The sequence below is a fragment of the Mesoplodon bidens genome (genome assembly GCF_964165515.1).
Source record: "Mesoplodon bidens genome assembly, chromosome: 4".
In the NCBI taxonomy this organism is placed as follows: Eukaryota; Metazoa; Chordata; class Mammalia; order Artiodactyla; family Ziphiidae; genus Mesoplodon; species Mesoplodon bidens.
In genome coordinates this window covers 130,200,114-130,214,881 of record NC_138160.1, presented here as the reverse complement: position 1 = coordinate 130,214,881, position 14,768 = coordinate 130,200,114, and the positions used below count along the sequence as shown (strand labels likewise).

General features: G+C 38.2%; 1 protein-coding gene across 4 annotated transcripts in view; it reads right to left on the bottom strand.

The window, feature by feature from the left end:
- Positions 1-14,357, bottom strand: part of G3BP1 (G3BP stress granule assembly factor 1) — a 31,735-nt gene extending 17,378 nt beyond the window's left edge. The window contains exons 1-2 of one of the 4 annotated variants that reach the window (XM_081231633.1): positions 14,241-14,357; positions 5,196-5,232 (exon numbers count right to left, since the gene is read on the bottom strand). Coding sequence is in view for 1 of the 4 variants with exons in the window: in XM_081231631.1 (XP_081087757.1) it covers positions 13,599-13,697 (99 nt within the window). In the remaining 3 variants the exon portion in view is untranslated. Of the gene's footprint in view, positions 1-5,195; positions 5,233-13,598; positions 13,856-14,240 lie in introns of those variants that run through there. The other 3 variants (XM_081231634.1, XM_081231631.1, XM_081231632.1) reach the window with 3 other exon arrangements.
- Positions 14,358-14,768: the final 411 nt, after the last annotated feature.

The following is a 14,768-nucleotide window of genomic DNA, read 5'->3' as shown; positions in this document are numbered from 1 at the left end:
CTGTGCTCCGCAACGGGAGAGGCCACTGCAGTGAGAGGCCCACATATCGCAAAAAAAGAAAAAAACAAAACAAAACGAAAAAAAACTTTTCAAAAAAATATTTGGCATGAGATAATCCAAGTTTTCATTTGAGGAGATAAAATCATCCCGAACTTTATAAACATAAAGGCAAACAGAGGTACGTATAATTAACTACAGTATAAAGGAAAAATGAGAGAAATTGTATTTCAGTTTTCCTAAAGAATGGGCAAAATGGATCGAGTTTGGTTGGTCAATTCCTGTACAAGCAATCTGTAGAGATGTTTATCCTCATCTAGTGCATGACTGCATTATTCCTGAATACCTAAACCATTTATTACTTGTTTCACCAAGATCTAAGAAACTAGACTAATAACATCAACCTAACTGCATCCTTTGATACTGCCAAGTAGTCTCATTATAATATAAATTTCTAAATAATATTTTATCAAATATTGCTTCCCACATCCAATCTTCCCATGAAAAATGATGAAAATCCTCCAGGTTATATATCAGAGGTAAGAAAAATAAAAACTTATAGACCACATCTGGAACTTCTCCTTTCCCTTTGAGATTATCTAGATAATTCAAATTAAAAAAAAAAAAAACTCAGTTTGATTACCATTATCATCAGTGTTTTACTTCAGTTCATTGCCATAAAGCCAAGAAAGTTAACATATTTATACAGTAAATTAATCTTTACCTCATTTGTGAATTTTTCTTTAACTGTTATACTTCTGAAGCTTGTCAGAGAAATCCGTATTATTCACCGAGTTTCTTTATTAGTTTATCAGTTTAATATAACTAAATATTTTGCAAACTAGGTTCTCAATTAGCATTTTAAAATGTTCCAAACAGATGGTACTTTATTCCAGGGTTACCTCAAATAGCCTTGAACACTCCCAAGGCTTATATTCACACTATGGTTCCATTAAGGTGGAAACTCCAGCTCAAGTCTCTCCTTTAAGCTCTTCTATGATAAATATCAACTAATCAGTTCGAGGGAAATGGTAGCAGTATTTAAAAAAAATCTTTACCAATTATATCTCAATAACTGAGGAAAAAATTCTATTCCATGTACGTAAATACACATAGCATTTTAGTGAAAAGAAACTATATTGCTTCAATATTAAAAAAAAAAAAAGGACTGATTCTTAAAATAGCCAAAAGCATCAAGAATTCTACGTAAGTCATGGTCAGATAAAAATAACATTTTGAAAGAAGGCTGCAAGCTTCTTTGAAGTCATAAAGTTTCTTATGAGTAGAGACCATTTCTTATGCAACTTTCTAGCCCTAAAACTTAAGAGTGTCTGACACACTCAGGAATAAAAAGCTTTCTTTCATTCATCATTCTCAACACAAGCGGAGATTAGAATTTTATACAAGCAAAACAGACTTCTGATCATCCATTTGTCAGACTGAACTATCAGGTTGTCCAGAATTCAGATTATGACCACAGATACATTTTTTTTCAATGATTAAGAAAAGGCCAAAGAGAAAACTAAGCTACGGTGCTAAAAAAACAGAAGCTGCCTGAGAGGGAACAGACTGGGAAGGACTGGAGGGGAACTGGCTGGGGTGAGAGGACTGTATGCATTTGGGTGATGGCTACCTGTATACAACTAAAAAACTTTTCAAACTGAACCCTTAAATTCTATAATTTTGTGGTTTGTAAATTATGCCTCAAAAAACCTAAATAAAAATGCTTCCACATTAAAAAAAATCCTGAAGACATCATAAAATGTTTTAGAATAATTAAGAGTACTGAACCACCCAATAGCACCAGTGACTACAAAATGTTTAGGGAAGTTCTTCAGTAATCTAAGACCATACACTGAAAGTTTTGTGAATAACCTTGTCTATTTGATCATCATTCCTAGTAAAAAAGAAAATGCAGAAAATTTTGGCAATTTGAGCCCAAAAGATTTAGTCTATACAAATAGACTCAATCAATTCTCATTAGAAAAATTTTATTTGGTAAATCACCACCCTGAAATCTCCACCTTTATTTCTGGTCCAAACATAGAAGCTATGAGAAATATGTAAACTAACATCATACCCTCCTGAGAATAAAGTCTTTAATCTCACCCTCGTTCATTAGAACTCTCAATTTTGTCAAATCTAAAATAATGAAAGTAAACAAAATCAAATGTCATCAACTCAGAAAAGCTGATGTTTTACCAGTTACTGATCCACTATGACAATTAGAAACTATGCATACCAATGAAAATACATGCTAAAGATACATGAGATCCTCCCTCATTTATTAAATACTCCTGAAACACTGTGTCCTTTTAGAAGAAATTTTACAAATTTATACTACTATGGATTCTGGCTGTTCCTTATATAACAGCATATGCCAACGGATACATTATTGGTTGGACTATGAAGCATGTACCAAAATCAGAAATAAGAGAGAAACTAGATAGTCTTATTATTTTAATTATCAACAGCAATTCGCCCTTCCCCATGCTGATGTGAAGACTGGAAGACTTCCTAAAAGATACATGCCACTCTCCCAAGACAAAGTAAGTTCATTGAACATTCCAAGTAATTCCAATTTGGAGATCACTCCCTTGCAACACTGCTTTCAGATCTACAGGATAAACCTTTTGGGGTATATATTACAAATCACTCAAAAGTAACATTCCTAAAAATGATATAAAATAAAATCATTGTGGTCTAGAAAGATCAGTGATGAAAGAAACAGAGCCTAGGAAGAATAAAGGGGGAAGGAGGAAATCACTCACTTCCACTAAAGTTTACTTTCCATTAATTTTATATCCAAGTTTGTAATATTCTGAATGTCATAATATGCCAAAATTGTACTCTACAAAGGGGACAAGAAAAATATATTTTAAAAATTATACTTCCCCTTAAAAATTTTTTCAAGAAATACTGAAAAAGTCCTAGCTTAGGGAAAGGGGAAGAACAGAACAGTTCTTGACCTCAAGAAGTAAAGAAAAACTTGGCCACTTAGAAATACTTAAGGAAGCAAAGATAGTAAACAATACCTTCACTTTACCAGTTCTATCTAACTGAACTAGTAAATCTAAGACCAGTAATATGTAACAGATGAACTCTGAAACTGAGTGCTCTATTTTAAAACAGTGAATGAGTATTTGAGATGCAACAAAAGGAAACCTTCAAATTTTCTCTGACCAATTCTCACTGGGCAAACTTCTAACACTAGTTGTGTTCCTGAGCTAGTAACAATCTCTCTGGTGCCCTCAGTTCTTTAATCTTTAAAATTAAAATCATAACTGCAAGAATTAAGTGCCTGGTAGTAAGCAATGAATGTTAGCTGTTACTATTACTATTATAACTATTAACTATAGTGAAAGAAAACATCTCTACATCCCACCATTTTCTGTCACCCAGAATACTATTTAACTATTTTGCTAGCAAAATAAAAAGAGGATTATCTCCTGAGAGAGTAAGAATTTTTCTAGAGTACCTTGGACTACAGAAGCCCAAGCACTTAATGTAAAACTACTTTTTAGTGAACTTCTAGGTTGACTTGATGACTGCAGTGGTCTACTCATGAATGCCAGAGTCACCTGTGTGCCCACAGAATGTAACTGGCCCAATTAAACTGTAAAACCAAATGACGTGCACATCTTAATATCTTAACTTTTAAAACATGCATCACGAAGCTACAATAATTTTAGGTACATTTATGCTAATGTTAGATATAAAAATTTCTGCTCTCTTTAAAAAAACATAAATAAAGCATTAAGTTTTACTTTTCTGTTAAACACTGCTAAAAATTTATTTTATTCTTAGGCTAGGAAAATAAGTTTGCTGAACTGAAGTATTTCTAAAACAATTTTTATTCATCGGAGTCATAAAGAATATTTCCCCTGAGAAAAACTGCAAGAAAATATGAATCAAAATGTTTATCTCACATTAGCAACCTAAAAACTGAGGATACTGACCACTCCTTTTTTAGGGGGGGTTGTTTATATTATGAAATAATCCATACAAAAAGTACTATATAAAAGCACAAGGTGTAAATACATACAACATAAGGTTTAAAAAGTATTCACCGTTTCATTACCTGTGTTATAGAAAATTATATTTTGTTCCATATAATATATATAAAACATTTTTAATGGAATACTATGTACCTGTTAAAAAGAATAAAATTCATAGACCTCTGAATAGCTGGAATGTCCTGGGATGAACATGAATTACTTTCAGAATAAAAGAAAAAGAAAAACGCAACAAAGGGTACCAACATCCAATAATTTATGACCTGTTATCTTACATATTCTAGCTCTTAAAACAAAATGATCTTTAAAAATCCCTGTAAGGGACTTCCCTGGTGGCACAGTGGTTAAGAATCCGCCTGCCAATGCAGGGGACACGGGTTCGAGCCCTGGTCCGGGAAGATCCCACATGCCGCAGAGCAACTAAGCCCATGGGTCACAACTACTGAGCCTGCACTATAGGGCCCGCGAGCCACAGCTACTGATGCCTGCGCACCTAGAGCCCTGTGCTCTGCAATGAGAAGCCAAAGCTATGAGAACCCCATGCACCACAAGGAAGAGTAGCCCCCGCTCGCCGCCAGCTAGAGAAAGCCCACGTGCAGCAACGAAGGCCCAAAGCAGCCAAAAATAAATAAATAAAATAAATTTAAAAGAAAAAAAAATCCCTTTAAGTTCACAATTCCATAAACTAACTCCACACTGTGTGATTTTAATTAGTCCAAGTGGGATACTTTAACAGATCTGAGGACCACAGAACATCTCCTGTATTTACTAACAGCAAGTATAGATGGTCCAATTTAAACTTTTTTATGATGCAGGAAGTTTCTATCTGGTTACTTTCTCCCAACTTTCAGGGTTAAGGTCTTAGAGCGGAGCAACCTCCTAAAAAGCTCTTGGTTTCATCTCTAAATCTGTCTTATGATATCTATGTACTTTGCTTTTTTAAAGGATTATATCAGAATATTTTCTGATAAGTTTTCCAGTTTTAGGAAAGATTCGCTTCTGGCTTCTAATAGTATAATTTTCCCAACAGCATCACTTCGTGTTGGCCTTAGGATCCATCAAAGCGAACAATAAAAGCATGACTAAGGTAGTTTACAAAACAGGAAAAAAAAGTTTGAGGCAACAGAGTTGATATTAGTTACCTACAAGGAGTGAAGAATGTAATTTTTATACTTTTCTTACCTTATTTGTAAAGCATGCAACATCAATGAGTGCTATTCTTAAAAAAACACACACACAGAAATGTCAATACCTCACATACTAACATAATCACTGATTTGTTTTTACTAGTTAACCCTGATTTGTGAAATATTCAATACTTTCCTAACTTTCAAAATACTCACTTAGCCCAATTTAACTAGACTGCATGGCAACTTTAAAGAAATTACACATCAATTTTGCTGAAATTCAGAGAAATGTTAAAGGTGCTTCTTTTAACTGAGTCTAATACAGCTGTGAGAATTTATGTTCCAAGAACAGGGAAGCATTGAGACCAACTATAATCCACCTGAATTTTTAAATAGTAGAGCTTACTCTTTCTAATAATAGCAAAATAGAAAAATGTCTTAATAACTCAAGATCTGTAAGTGCCCACTGTAAATTAAGAAAAAGCACAGCATCATACTCTAAGAGATTAATATGAAGAATAGATACAGAACTCCCACACAGATCATTAAAACAAAGAATAACCTGAGAGAAAAACAAGCAAAGAAATGGAACAGGCAACTCTCAGGAAAGTAAACGGGCAACAACAAAAGATAAAGTAAGTAACTAGTAAAATGCATATTAAAACTTATCACTTCTCACAGGAGATCCTCCAAAGTATTAAAATATCACTCAATATCAAACACTGGAAAGGAAGTAATGAAAAGAGAATCTGCAAAACTCCTGAGTGTCAACGGTGGAGAACAACTCTGCAGTTGTCTAACAAAATTAAAACCAATCTGATGAATCCAGCAGTTCTCTTGTAGATTGATATATAAACAAGAGAAACTCACCCATGTGCACAAGATATAAACAGAGAAATTAAATGCCACCCTATTTCTGAAACATAAGACAGGTAACAATTCACATATCCGTCAAAGGGGTAATGGATTAAGTTGCAGTTTATTCACATCATGGAGCGGCCTGTATGTAAGATAATCATATGGGCACTTAAAAGATTAAAAAGTGATACAATTGATAATTACGCCAGCTTAACTGGAGTGAATTAGGAGTGTTCCTGGGAAACCGAGATATAAAGTCACCCTATTTATAGCAGTCATAAAGTCAGCATGAACTAGATCTCAGAAACAAAATAAGCTGGGCTTGCCTGGTGGCGCAGCGGTTAAGAATCCGCCTGCCAATGCAGAGGACAAGGGTTTGAGCCCTGGTCTGGGAAGATCCCACATGCCACAGAGCAACAAAGTCTGTGCGCCACAGCTACTGAGCCCGCGCTCTAGAGCCTGTGAGCCACAGCTACTGAAGCCTGAGCGCCTAGAGCCCGTGCTCCACAAGGGAAGCCACCGCAATGAGAAGCCCGCGCACCTCAACAAAGAGTAGCCCCGCTCTCTGCAACTAGAGAAAGCCTGCACACAGTAATGAAGACCCTACGCAGTCAAAAATAAATAAATAAATACATTAAAAAAAATAAATCAGCTTGGATTTAAAGAAAAGAAACAAAAAGTCACTTGCCAAATAAGTACTGTATGATAGCCTTGAAATGTTTAAGTGTTTTTAGTATACACAAAACAATAGCAGTATTGTTCATAGATACATCAGTAAATTTATTTTTAAAACAGTCTGGATGTAAAAAACAGACAAATAGATCCATGAAACAGAATAAAGAAATATATTCACACATAAATGGACAACTGATTTCCAAAAGTGCAGACAATTCAGTAGAAAAAGGATACTTCTTTCAACAAATGGTGCTGGAACAACTGCACATCCATATATAGAAATAAAGAGAACTTCAACTCAAGACTTACAGAATATTAAAATATACTTAATAGTTTTAGGTTTTACCTAGAACTATAAAACTTCTAAAGAAAATCTGAATGACAGTGAGTCATTTTTGGATACAACACTAAAAACGTGATCTATAAGAGCACAGATTGATAATGCGAACTCCATCAAAATTAAAACCTTCCAGGGACTTCCCTGGCGGTCCAGTGGTTAAGACTTTACGCTTCTAGTGCAGGGGGTGCAGGTTTGATCCCTGGTCAGGGAAGTAGGATCTCGTATGCCGCACGGCATAGCCAAAATAAACAAATAAATAAAAACTTTCACTTTGCAAAGACACTATCAAGAGAATGAAAAGGCAAAGCAGCTTGAGGTAACTATTTGCAAAGCAACTTGTATACAGAATATATTAAAGAAGTCTCAAAACTGAAAAACAACTAAAAAATATGAGCAAAAAATCTGAAAACAATTCATCAAAGAAATTATTCGAATGTCAAAAAAGCACATGACAAATGCTGAACATCAACATCATTAGTAATTATAGAAATGCAAATTTAAACCACAGTAAAGTACCACTACACACCTGTCAAAATGCAAGCTTAAAAGGCTGATAATAAAGCGTTGGCCAGGATATCAAGGAAATGGAACCCTCAAACATTGCTGGCAGGAATGTAAAATGGTACAACCACGTTGTAAAAGTTAGGTGGTTTCTTAAGAAGTTTTATTTGTAATAGCTAAAGGCTGGAAACAAACCAATGTCCAATGTCCATCAACAGGTGAATGGATAAACAAATTGTGGTATATTTACAGGACAGAACAAACAGTATTACTCAGCAATTTTTTTTTTTTTTTTTTTTGTTACGCGGGCCTCTCACTGTTGTGGCCTCTCCCCTTGCGGAGCACAGGCTCCGGACGCACAGGCTCAGCGGCCATGGCTCACGGGCCCAGCGGCTCCGCGGCATGTGGGATCTTCCCAGACTGGGGCACGAACCCGTGTCCCCTGCATCGGCAGGCGGACTCTCAACCACTGCGCCACCAGGGAAGCCCAGCAATTTTTTTAAAAAGCACATATTGTGTGACTCCATTTACATAAAAATTCTAGAAAGTATAAACTGATCTTCAGTGACAGAAAGCAGATAAGGGATCCCTGGGGGCAGAAGAGGAGGGAGAGTCAATAGGAAAGAGGGAATGCAAAGGAGCATGAGAAAACTTTTGGGGATGATAGCTATTTTCACTATCTTGATTGTGGTGGTTTCATAGGTATAAACAATGCCAAAAGCTATCAGATTCTACACTTGAAATATGTGCAGTTTATTGTATGTCAATTATACCTCAATAAAGCTGTTTTTTAACCCACCAATATAATAGCTTGGAAAGACAAAAGGTCATCTCAGGGAAAGAGAGAAGAATGGGAACCTGTACAGGAAAAAAAAAAGGAAATTTAAAAGAGTGACTCAAAATGTTAACTGTCAATTCTGAGTACCATGACATTTAAGGGAACTTTTTACTCTATTGTAATAACCTATCTAAAACACTACAGAAAAATAAACAGCAAGGGTTTCTGTGTACTAACATGAATATGTTGCAAATTTTGTTGCAAAGTTATGCTATGTATTCAAACATTTGAAATTTGGCTTAGTTATGAGAAATAAAAATGCTTTCCCAGACCAGAGAAAAAACTACAGAAACCAAGCCGCTTTTGCTCAGAGCAAGAGCAGCATTAACTATCACTACATCTACTACTGTTCAATCTATTTTCCAAACTCTTGACATTTACCACCTGTCACCCTCCTTCAAAATTCTTCCTGACAACTCCTTGGAGACACAGGACAGGCAAAATACAACATGAGCCTGAAGTACCTGATAAAGAAAGAAAATGCTTAAAAATATATATATATAGGGCCTCCCTGGTGGTGCAGTGGTTGAGAGTCCGCCTGCCGATGCAGGGGATACGGGTTCGTGCCCCGGTCTGGGAGGATCCCATATGCCGCGGAGCGGCTGGGCCCGTGAGCCATGGCCGCTGGGCCTGCGCATCCGGAGCCTGTGCTCCGCAACGGGAGAGGCCACAACAGTGAGAGGCCCGCGTACCGCAAAAAGAAAAAAAAAAAAAAAAAAAAAAAAATATATATATATATATATATGGGAACATCAAAAGAACACAAGAGTCAAAACTGGAACAATTCAAAAAATAAAGTAATAAGTAAAAAACCAAAAATAAGTTAGGAGAACACTGGATTACAACCCCAAAGAATATCCATGAGCCCATACTGATATAACTAAAAATTTAAAAATTAATGGGTAAATAGTGTCAAAAAATGGGAAAGTGAAGAATTAAAAAAATGGGAAGAAGAGACAAATCTTTCTTACCTAAGAATTTCAAATGATGGAGAAGAAACAAGGGAAATAATCACCATGAGAACACCACCATAAGAGCTGCAGGCACGATCCACTAATGAACGCTAACATTAAGCGGGGAAACTTTACAGAAAGAGAATATCTGCCTAAGTTCAAAGTGTTTCCCCCAAAATGTTTAGTAACTACAGTGGTAGCTTTAATATATGTCCACAAATTCAAAGATTTTCCTCCCTTAGTGACTAACTTCTCATGAAAAGAATATGGAAAGGAAAAAAATACAAACCTGGTACACACCACTTTAATCAAGTGATCAAAGTTAAATTCAACCAGGAATGGTATTATGTGCCCCGTGATGCGGTAAGAAGGCTAAGTCACCTCTGTGGTATTCTTCCCAAAATCCATAACCTCAGCCTACTCAACACCAAGTATAACTAAACTGAGATCAAGTGTCAAGGTCATTAAAGACAAAGAAAATACAAGAAACTGTCACAGATCAGAGAAGAGAAACCAAGGAGACAGGAGGACTAACTGCAATGTGGTATCCTGGATTGGATCCTAGAACAGAAAAAAAGGACATTAGTGGAAAAACTAAGGAAATCCATATAAGGTCAATCCTCTGTTAATAATACTTTATCAATGTCAATTTATTTTTGAAAAATGTACCATGATTAGGTGAGATGTTAACATTAGTGAAGTTGGGTAAAGGGTATACAAAACATGTCTGTATTGCAACTTGTCTGTAAATCCAAGATTACCTCAAAAAACATGTTTCCTCAAGAGAAAGAAATTCAAGAACTGAGAAACTTAATTCACTAACTTTTCTTGGTTTTTAACATCCCTTCCCCAATCCAGCATTAAAAGCTAGTCAGCTAGGTTTATAATTAAGCAACAATCTGTCCTTTCTCACCAAGATGAAAAAATACTGTTAACTATATACTAATGCTTCATCTACAAAATTCCTTAAAAACATGAATTTCCTATGCTTTAGATCTCATGAAGCATAGGTGGATGTATGCCAGGAATCCCTAGGAGTAAGCTCAAGATAGTCCATAAACATGGGAATACTTGAGGCACAGTTGTTAAAACAAACAAAAAACCGTGGAAAGGCAGGTAGGTGCCACTGATGCCTTCTAAAACCTTAAAAGATTTTTTGAATAAGGAAATTCTAAAACCTTCAAAGTTTCTGAACAAGGAAATATATCTAGCACATATCCTTACCAGTTACACCACTTGCTTTACAAAATAGTTTAGACAACTATTTAGGTTACAGAGCTCCAGGTCTTATAAGCAGAAACATGAGAATACCTAAGATGTGTGAATGCACTTTAAAAATACATAAACAGCTATACAAATAAACAATGATGCTGCCACAAAGCCACTTAACAGCCACCAAGGATGACATTCCTACTAAGCTGAAGTGTGTCCCATCTAGGAAGCCAGATTTTTTTTCTCTGAACCATCTCTAACCATACTTTTTATTAAATACCTGAAATATAGCACCCAGGCTAAACAGCCAAGCAATATGACATAACAGATTGGCCAGAAGGCAGAAGTGGAAATCTATCACTTAAAATCTAAAGACCTGATTTTATTTACAAAGGCCGCAGCCTTCAAGAGAACTTTTAATAACTTTCTTTGTTAAGCCCCCTCTTCCCACTCTTCATGTACAGATTTTTCCTAACTCTTCACCCTCTTCACCGTATCATCAGGCTTGCAATTAAGCTTTCCCAACCAAAGCCAGATAGGGTGACCAAGAATACTATAAATAAACAAACAAACAGAAAACTGACTTTTGAGATTTAAAAACAAACTTAGTTCTTCACCACAGCGTGATCACCAACTACAAGTGTGATTACAGTTGCTGAATCTTAAATTTAACTCATGGCTGGAAGGATAGTACTGTACTAAAGGTCCCACTAGGTGTTAAAAACTGATGGGGGGGTGCTTTTTTTCTTAGCTACCTACTTTAACAATTATCTCCCTCTTTAAAGTCAGTAAATTTTGTCCAAGGAAGTCTTAAACTGCAATTAAATGAATATACAATGTATATTTGAATTTTGAAGTATTTTAAGAAACAAATCTAACTGCAAAATGTTGAAAGATCAAGTGGGTAATGTTAGTAAACTGGCAAAAAGAAAAACTGGTTTAGGTCACACATTCAGGCTTTATACCAAATTTCATTTTTTAACACTGCCCCATCTGTCCTAAGAACCATATACAATTCACAAACCTATAAAAATTTAAAACAAACTTCTGCCCTTTACTTTCTAGGCAAAGTACTGAAACAAGTTAAAAAAAATGTAAATTACCAAAAACTGCTGTGAAGTAGGTCACCAAGAAACATTACCAAATCTCCTGATGTTCCCTTAGCAGACTGTCAGCTGAGAACAGTAAACTAAAGTGAGTTAAATAAAAGAACAAAGAACTACCTACTTTTCTACCAGTTAGAAGAGATACAAAAGGATTCAAAGGATTTAACAGCAAAAGCAACCTCTAGCTTGGATTGAAGACAGGCAGACAAGTCTTGTATTATCACAATTTGCTTCAATTCATTTGTTCTTGATCAGTGAATACACAAGCAATCACCTGGGCTACCAATCTGTGAAATACCAGTTTTCATATTCCTACCCAACCGATAACCATTTGCCTGAAGCCAAGAACAGTATTTTTTAAAATACCTGAAGGGGAAACTAACAAAAATTTCCCTCAATTAATACACAAAGAACTTTCATTCTGATATATTTTACCTCAAGGAATAATTTGTGGACTCATTAACAATTTAAATGTAGATCATTAGTGTTTTAATATTTGATAACTTAAAATGTTAATTTAATAGCTAACTGGCGTATATAAATGCAGGTAACTGGAATTGCTACAAGGCAAGTTCCAAAGAAAACAATGTTATACTCTAAAGCTATCTGTCATTCATGGCAACACCAACAAAGGTGTTGGAACCTGTCCACAAGCTGCTTTGATTCTGTATCTACTGCTACTTTGTTAAGAAATATGGAAATTACTGGGTAAATGGAAACAAAATGTTCGTTTCCTCACAGCTTTTTAATTTACTTACAAAGATGTAAATTATGTGTTCCCTCTGGCAGCAAAAACAATTCTTATACAAAGACCAATTCTAAAAAGTGTCGGCACAAACAAAATAGATAAACTTCTTTAAAAAAAAAAAAGAAAGAAAGAAAGAAAAATGGTCGACAGCCATTCCAATCAAAATTAATTCAGAAGAGCTAGCTCCAAAACTTTTAATGTAGCTTTAGCTCAAGTAGAGGCGTTTGTGATGCAAAGTAATGATGCAGACCTGCAACACAGGAACATTTATTATTTCATTAAGTCAAGAAATAAACTGGCTTTAAAAAAATCTCAGATATAACTCTACTAGAAAAATTTACACTCAAGTCTTTGAAGGTGTCTTCTACGTTTGCATATAACAGGAGCATACACACAATGCTAAATAAATGTATGTAGACAAGTTTTCATCCACGGAAGTTCCCAACTGCCATAAGGGTAAGATTTCCAACACCTCTCAATCACCCCTAATTCACCTAGCTGAGGCTCCAGAGAGGTCAAATTTGTACTGTAACTGGGCACCAAGCTTTCCACTCCAATTTCAAATTTTCACTTATACGTCAAGGCCAGATTTGAAACTCATCGCTCTGCAACCTCATTTTCTTCAACTACATAAAACGAGGAAGTTCAACTGTCTTCTCCAGGGTCTTTCTCAAAAGCCTGCTCCAATTAAAAAATGAAGAAAGAAGATTCAAGTATCTAATATCAGAGCCTAACTTCCTGCTGGCGGGAACTTCCCATCATCAGGCTCTAAGTTTCAAATCTGACGAGGAACACTGTCCAGGATCATTGGGGCTTATTCATTTTATTCTACGCTTTTCCCAGAAGCTTTTAGGGCAGCACATCCATCAGCTACCTGTAGGAATATCTGTAGAAAAGAAGCCCAAAAAACCCTTTCTTCTCCTTAGAAATAATCCCACGTCCAACCCTCGTCTCCCTGGAAGCCCTCAACTGGCCCAAGTACAAATGCCGCTGCAGTCGGCCTTCCGAGGCTGACGCTGACCCCAGGGACTAGCGTTCTGGGGGCAAAGATGCCCTAGAGCCGCACAGGGCGATGGGACAAAGAATAAAACAGGTTCGGGGACTGGGAGTCAGACCGCCTAGGTTCAAACAAATACCTGCCCCTTACGGTCTGTGTGCCTTTGACCGTGTCACTCCACCTCTGGGCCTTCAAGTCCGCTGTAAAAAGAGGGAAAGCATCGTACATACCTCATCGGGGCATTTCGGGAGTAAAGAAGAGACACACAAGTTGCTCCGCACAGTGCCTGGCACACAACGAGGGCTTGGAAAAATGTTAGCTATTATCATCACTCAATATCCATGAACTCGCTGCTTCCCCCTTACTCCTTGTAAAACCGAGGAGCAGCACTTCTGCTTCTCGAGTCGAGAAATTCTCATCGCACTTTCGTGTCCCCCACCCAAAGAAAAGCCTCCTCTGGTGTGGGTTAACCTGGAGACCCCGCCAGGGGAGGGAGGACTCGGCTGGGGCGCGGAGGGTCGGGGGTGGGGGGCAGGCGGGAAAAGCTACCGAGCCGGCTGCGCGGGGCCTCAGGCCCCCGAGATTACCCTGGGGCCCGGGCGGCGGCCGCGGCTCGCTCTCGCCCGCCGTGGCCGTTGGGCGCGGCACGCGCAGGCGGCGGACGCGGCCACGGCCACGCGCGCCGGGCCGGTGAGGGCGGGGGGCGAAGAGCCTCCGCGCGCCCGTGCGTCCGCCACGCGCCTGCGGCCGTTGCGGAGGGGGGGGAGGCGCGCCTCGCGCGGTCGCCGTTAGGACGTCTCCTTCTCACCACAGCCCCAGCTCGTCCTCGTCCCGGGGCCGCCCAGCCCCGCCCCGCCCACACCTCGGCGTACCTGCACGGCTGAGCGGGAGAGGAACAAGCTCTGCTCCACAGCACGGGAAAAAGCAAAAAACCCCTCACGCAACTGCGTCCGCACACACGCGTGTTCCGTCTCTGGGCTATATAAGGGCGATTCAGCCTAACTTGTTGCGGCCAGGTCGGGCAGTCTGGTGGCCAATCCCGACTGCGCACCCTGGGCTCTTCGAGCAGCAATTGGGTACTGACTCAGGATGAAGGCGTGGCTCTTGATTGGCTTTGACTCATGCCTATGAGACTGTGAGGAGCTCGTTTCCCTAGTAACGGATTGGCACTAAGAGAGACCAATAACTGAAAGGTACGGTGGGAAGGAGGGTGGGAAGTTCTTTGACCGATATCCACGGTAGCCAATAAATGTGTGAGGGTGCTCCCATTCGTTACAACGTCTTCCCCAAGGCGGAGATCCGCTTTCCATGAAGGAGCGGTTGCTCCACAAGGTGGGGCCCGTGTACTTTGGGGAAGTAAACCCCAAGCAACTAGGAGGTGGGCGCCAGGGTGGCCAAGG